The following is a 7,362-nucleotide window of genomic DNA, read 5'->3' on the forward strand; positions in this document are numbered from 1 at the left end:
TAAGAACATACAAGGCCATTGTAGTTGTTGATTAATCCAAAAACTTGGGTCAGTTTGGGTCTTAAGTATTCCAATGATTTGCCACACTCTCTATGTAAAGTTAGTCCCCACTTAATTCCAACTGTGACCTGGGGTCTGCACTGAGTTTAAAGTATGGGCTAGGGTTAGCAAGTGTTGTCACCCAACCCCCCCCCCCAAAAAAATCATTTTTTGTTTTAAATAGAGTTGGTTCTATCAATGTATCTTCCTATCACATTCTGTTAAACCCTGATATTAGTCTTCTCATTCCTGGGCATGACATATTTGTTTGTTAAGCAATGTCTTTTTCTTGGTCGGCCTGTAGTAGTTAAATCTACATCCTACGAGCATATTTTCTCAAAAACATATTGCATGATTCATGTACAACATGTGACAAAGCCCTTAATGCAGTTTGAGTGCCATATAAGTTTAGTCCCCATTTCACTGGGAAATGCTGGTTTGCTAAAGTGAAATCGATTGTCAATTTAATGTGTTGATTTTTTAAAAATCAAACAACTTGATGTCAAACTTCACTGTTGAGTTTAAATTAATTTTATGCAAGGAGAACAAACAAATCCTTCAGAATTTCAGGTTAGACAGTTTCACGTGTCAATTAAATAAGATACAAATATGCTTGGGGCTGGAATAAACTGTTTTTACTGGCATAAAACATTAGATAATGTATTCTTTACAAAGATTCAGTGCATACATAAATTGTTACCTTTAAAATAAAAACTAAATGGGGACAGGACGGGACGGACACGACACTTTTTGGTTGGACCTATACTTAGTATACACCTTGGGTAAGTATTGCACAAGAAAAAATAACCCTGCCTTACTGAGGTCAAGACAAACTAAAACATAAAAGTGTATAGTATATCAATCAATGTGGTTGTTCTCATTTTCATTACCAAAAATATTCCAGAAATACAACCTGTGGTTTTGGTTCATAGGATGATGCAGACCAATCCTGCCACAAAAATGCCAAAATGTGTAACCCAAGGATAGCATGCAACAGTACAATATTGATATCTAGCACCTAGTGGTATTGTCAATGTAAGATGCATCATATTTCAGATTAAAGTAAAACACAAGCAAAGAGCCACAGATCTTCAGAAGGAAAGGGGGGCCAATGATGATATTGCCAGTGCTAAAGGATTTTAAAAACGTGGTTAGCACTCATTCATTATGCAGAAAGACAACCTCTGTTTGAGGCACTTTTTTTCTGTGTAACAAAGGGAGACAGTGGCGGACCATTGGCTTGCGAAGATTCAAATGTCTGGAAGTTAGTTGGAGCTACAAGCTGGGGACTGGGATGTGCAGAAAAAAACAAACCAGGAGTCTACACCAGAATCACTAAATGCCTTGATTGGATTCATGAGCAGATGGAGGTAAAAACATGATGGTGGCTTTTGGATGAAGGAAAAGATCATTTTCAGTGGCTTTTGCATGTCCAGTAACTTTTGAACCCCCACACTTAACTACTGACTTTATTCAACACTACTTCAATAACATTGAAATATATTAATAACAGGGCCCTATTTTAAAGCAAGAGTAAATGCTTTTTTTTTTTTTTTTTTAAATAAAACAATTTCAAACTTAGTTGTAGTAAGGAACAAGAAACGACTGATCTGAGTAGTTTTTTGTTAATTTTATACCATTTATTTAATTGTATTCCTTTCAGGAAACTGGCCTTTGCAATTGTTTAATTCATATGAAATTCCCTTATCATTTCTGCATAGATACTTTATAAAGATAGTAAATGTATGTTGTGAGTTGCAAAAGATATGATGATAAATCATATATTTGATACTGCAGACAGTCACAGACAAAAGTCACTAATTAAATGAAAAAATACCAAAATACACAATTTCTGATTAACAAACAATCTATAAAAAAACTAAAGCAATTTCAAATGTGTGTTCCTGACAAAAGTACTGGCACCCCTGGTTTAGCATTTAATGTGTCCTTCTTTTGTTTTTATTATGGCTTTCAGACATTTATTATACTGTTTAAGAATTATGTTACATCTTGTTGGTGATATCTGGACCCATTGTGTCTTGCATATTTCCTTTAGCTCAGACAGACTGGAGACACAATGGTGACTTAGCTGTATGCTTTGGATTGATGCCATGTGGTACTGTCTGCCAATCAGCTCTGAGCACAGGGTATCTACTTTGTAGAATGTTTTGAAACATGGCTGTATTAATTCAATCTTCAATCACATCCATGTCTCCAGTCCATGAACTGCTAAAACAACCCATATCATGAATAAAACACATCTATGAATAACTATAGGTACAAGGTTTTCTTCATTGAAGAATTTCCCCTTTGTGCTCCAAACATACTATGTCAATTTTTAAGGAAAAGTTCTATTTTAGACTCCTTGGACAAGAGAATGTTGTTGAAGAATTCTTGTTCATGTTTCTTGCCTTATTTAATTGTGGAAGCGACAGCGAGTGGGAGAAGTACAGCGTGGAAAAGTACAGAGCAGTTTCGAAGCAGAAAGGAGAAATTGCATCTTGAATTGCTTTAATCAGAAAACAGAGGACATTGGGGAAACACAGCAGCAGCCGCGTGTGTTTTTGTGATAACAAACAAGCTGAAACTCGGAGCAGCTGATTCAAATTCAGCGCCGTTTTGAGACACGGGCGAGGGGAGGAGCCGACAGCACAGCAGAACAACGCAGTTAAACGAGGCAGTCTTCCCAGCGACAGCGAGTGGAAGCGACAGCGAGTGGGAGAAGTACAGGCGTGGAAAAGTACAGAGCAGTTTCGAAGCAGAAAGGAGAAATTGCATCTTGAATTGCTTTAATCAGAAAACAGAGGACATTGGGGAAACACAGCAGCAGCCGCGTGTGTTTTTGTGATAACAAACAAGCTGAAACTCGGAGCAGCTGATTCAAATTCAGCGCCGTTTTGAGACACGGGCGAGGGGAGGAGCCGACAGCACAGCAGAACAACGCAGTTAAACGAGGCAGTCTTCCCAGCGACAGCGAGTGGAAGCGACAGCGAGTGGGAGAAGTACAGGCGTGGAAAAGTACAGAGCAGTTTCGAAGCAGTAAGGAGAAATTGCATCTTGAATTGCTTTAATCAGAAAACAGAGGACATTGGGGAAACACAGCAGCAGCCGCGTGTGTTTTTGTGATAACAAACAAGCTGAAACTCGGAGCAGCTGATTCAAATTCAGCGCCGTTTTGAGACACGGGCGAGGGGAGGAGCCGACAGCACAGCAGAACAACGCAGTTAAACGAGGCAGTCTTCCCAGCGACAGCGAGTGGAAGCGACAGCGAGTGGGAGAAGTACAGCGTGGAAAAGTACAGAGCAGTTTCGAAGCAGAAAGGAGAAATTGCATCTTGAATTGCTTTAATCAGAAAACAGAGGACATTGGGGAAACACAGCAGCAGCCGCGTGTGTTTTTGTGATAACAAACAAGCTGAAACTCGGAGCAGCTGATTCAAATTCAGCGCCGTTTTGAGACACGGGCGAGGGGAGGAGCCGACAGCACAGCAGAACAACGCAGTTAAACGAGGCAGTCTTCCCAGCGACAGCGAGTGGAAGCGACAGCGAGTGGGAGAAGTACAGGCGTGGAAAAGTACAGAGCAGTTTCGAAGCAGAAAGGAGAAATTGCATCTTGAATTGCTTTAATCAGAAAACAGAGGACATTGGGGAAACACAGCAGCAGCCGCGTGTGTTTTTGTGATAACAAACAAGCTGAAACTCGGAGCAGCTGATTCAAATTCAGCGCCGTTTTGAGACACGGGCGAGGGGAGGAGCCGACAGCACAGCAGAACAACGCAGTTAAACGAGGCAGTCTTCCCAGCGACAGCGAGTGGAAGCGACAGCGAGTGGGAGAAGTACAGGCGTGGAAAAGTACAGAGCAGTTTCGAAGCAGTTTGAAAGCAGGTTGACGGCTGCAGAAGAAACTAAACTTCAAAAAAAAAAAAAAACCTCAACATGGTCTTCAAGCCAGTAATCTGTGACACCTGCTTGATGTGGGAAATCCGAGAAAACCCAGCGGAGCTAAACCAAGTGTGCGTAAAGTGCCGCGCGATCCAGGATTTGCATAAACTAGTAAGCATGCTAGAAATGGAGCTGGAAGAAGTGAGACAGCAACAGGATCTTGAGGAACTGGCACACCCACAATTCATGGAAGTCTGCATCACCCCTAACAGACTGAAAGCCACCAGGGAGATAGAAGGTCAGAACAGCTGGGTTCAGGTAGGCAGAAGCAGGGAAAAAAAGAAACTTCGTCAAACACAACCACCAGAAATCAAAACAACCAACAGATTTGAGTCACTTCAGAATTTTGATGAGCAGAACCAACAACAAGAGAATGAAAGGAACAACATCCAGGACCCCATTGACAGTGGTGACCAGACAGCAAAAAGAAGGGAGGTCATGATTGTTGGGGACTCCATATTGAGAAACACAGCAAGTTCAGTTCGCAGTTTGGACCCCCTTACTACAACAGTGTGCTGCCTTCCGGGAGCCTCGGTCAAGCACATCACTGAGAACGTGGACAGGCTCCTAGAACGAACAGGAGACGACCCGGTAGTAGTCGTCCACATCGGTACAAACAACATTGGAAGAGACAGACCAAAATCCCTGCAAAACAAATTCAGAGAGCTAGGAAGGAAATTAAAAGAGAAAACCAAAACTGTGGTATTTTCTGGTATACTACCCGCACCTTGCAAAGGACCATATGGACAGCTGGAAATAATAAATCAAAACCAATGGTTGAAGACGTGGTGCACACGGGAAGGCTTCACCTATCTTGATCATTGGACCACATTCTACAACGAGGACTATCTGTATAGACGGGATGGACTGCATTTAAATAACAAGGGAACTAGTCTACTTGGAGAAAAGATCCTCGAGCAGGTTCGGAAGCATTTAAACTAGAAAGGAAGGGGGGAGAAATCAACAAAAAAACAGAAGGGAGACCGCATCAAAACAAGAACAACAACTCAGGTAAGACAACCATTAAATGTGTTTATCTAAATGCTAGAAGTATCAGAAACAAAATTCTAGAACTTGAAGCTACTGCACTAACAGGTAACTATGATGTGATAGGTGTTACAGAAACGTGGTTATCTGAGAGTGATGGGGACGAATATAATATTTGTGGGTATACACTGTATAGGAAAGACAGGCAGGACAGAAGAGGAGGAGGGGTAGCGCTATACATAAGAAACAGTCTTGAAGCCCAGGTGTTAAACCTGGACAAAGAAAATAAAACCGAATCAATATGGGTCAGAATAACAGACAAAAATTCAAAGGGCATAATAATAGGAGCATGCTATAGACCGCCAGATTCAGACGGTGAGCAAAATAATCTGTTATACAATGACATTAGAAATGTGTGTAGCAAAGGAGAAGCCATACTAATGGGGGATTTCAACTTCCCCCAAATAAAATGGGAAAACCCGGTGGGTAGCGCGAAGGACGAAATAGAAATGGTGGAAATGACAAATGACTGCTTCCTAACACAATTTGTGAAGGCACCCACTAGAGGGGAGGCATGCCTTGATTTAGTCTTTTCAAATAACGAAGATAGAATAACTAAAACAGAGGTCAGAGAACCACTGGCAAACTCAGACCACAACATGGTCTCATTTGAAGTGTTTTTTAAATCCTCAAAAGTAAAGACTAAAGCTAAGGTTTACAATTTTAGAAAAGCAAACTATGAAGGCATGAAACAGAGACTAACAGAAGTAGATTGGAGTAAAATAGAGAAAACACCCACAGAAGAAGGATGGTTGTTCTTCAAAAATGTAGTACTAGAGGCGCAAAACAATTATATCCCTAAAGTAGACAAATCTAAATGTAAAACTAAATTGCCAAAATGGTTTAATAGATCAATTAAAAAAAATATTCAGCGAAAAAAGGCACTTTACAGAGCATTAAAAAGGGACCAAAAAGAAAGTACACAGAAAGAGTACACAGAACTGCAAATGCAAGTCAAAAAGGAAGTTAGAAAGGCCAAGAGAGAAATAGAAATGAACATTGCTAAGGGAGCTAAAACCAATTCCAAAATGTTTTTCCAATATTACAACAGCAAGAGAACATTCAAAGAGGAGATTAAATGTTTAAGAGATACAAATGGCAAAATCGTAGAGGAAGAAAAAAAAATAGCAAATATGTTAAATGATTACTTTTCACAAGTTTTTACAAAGGAAGATACTGACAACATGCCCCACATGTCATCCAGTTCCTATCCAGTTTTAAATAACTTTAGCATAACTGAGGCAGAAGTGTTAAAGGGACTAGGAGCTCTTAAAATAAACAAATCCCCTGGGCCGGATGAGATCCTCCCAGTAGTACTCAAAGAAATGAAAGAAGTAATTTACAAACCGCTAACCAAGATCATGCAGCAGTCTCTTGACACAGGGGTGGTACCGACAGACTGGAAAATTGCAAACGTAATACCGATCCACAAAAAGGGAAACAAAACTGAACCAGGTAACTACAGACCAGTAAGCCTGACTTCTATTATATGCAAACTTATGGAAACTATAATAAGATCCAAAATGGAAAATTACCTATATGGTAACAGGGTACTGGGAGACAGTCAACATGGTTTTAGGAAAGGGAGATCGTGCCTAACTAACTTGCTTGATTTTTTTGAGGATGCAACATCGATAATGGATAATTGCAAAGCATATGATATGGTTTATTTAGATTTCCAGAAAGCTTTTGACAAAGTCCCGCACAAAAGATTAATTCTCAAACTGAACGCAGTTGGGATTCAAGGAAACACATGTACATGGATTAGGGAGTGGTTAACATGTAGAAAACAGAAAGTACTGATTAGAGGAAAAACCTCAGAATGGAGTGTGGTAACCAGCGGTGTACCACAGGGATCAGTATTAGGTCCTCTGCTATTCCTAATCTACATTAATGATTTAGATTCTGGTATAGTAAGCAAACTTGTTAAATTTGCAGACGACACAAAAGTAGGAGGAGTGGCAAACACTGTTGCAGCAGCAAAGGTCATTCAAAATGATCTAGACAAGATTCAGAACTGGGCAGATACATGGCAAATGACATTTAATAGAGAAAAGTGTAAGGTACTGCACGCAGGAAATAAAAATGTACATTATAAATATCATATGGGAGATATTGAAATTGGAGAAGGAATCTATGAAAAAGACCTAGGAGTTTTTGTTGACTCAGAAATGTCTTCATCTAGGCAATGTGGGGAAGCTATAAAAAAGGCTAACAAGATACTCGGATACATTGTGAAAAGTGTTGAATTTAAATCAAGGGAAGTAATGTTAAAACTGTACAATGCACTTGTAAGACCTCATCTTGAATATTGTGTGCAGTTCTGGTCACCTCG

General features: G+C 40.1%; 1 protein-coding gene across 1 annotated transcript in view; it reads left to right on the forward strand.

Annotated features, from left to right (window-relative positions):
• Positions 1 to 1,421, forward strand: part of tmprss3a (transmembrane serine protease 3a) — an 82,358-nt gene extending 80,937 nt beyond the window's left edge. The window contains exon 10 of the mRNA XM_041259959.1: positions 1,257 to 1,421. Within this exon, the coding sequence (XP_041115893.1) occupies positions 1,257 to 1,421 (165 nt within the window). The remainder of the gene's footprint in view (positions 1 to 1,256) is intronic.
• The last annotated feature ends 5,941 nt before the right edge of the window (positions 1,422 to 7,362 follow it).

The sequence above is a fragment of the Polyodon spathula genome, chromosome 9 (genome assembly GCF_017654505.1).
Source record: "Polyodon spathula isolate WHYD16114869_AA chromosome 9, ASM1765450v1, whole genome shotgun sequence".
In the NCBI taxonomy this organism is placed as follows: domain Eukaryota; kingdom Metazoa; phylum Chordata; class Actinopteri; order Acipenseriformes; family Polyodontidae; genus Polyodon; species Polyodon spathula.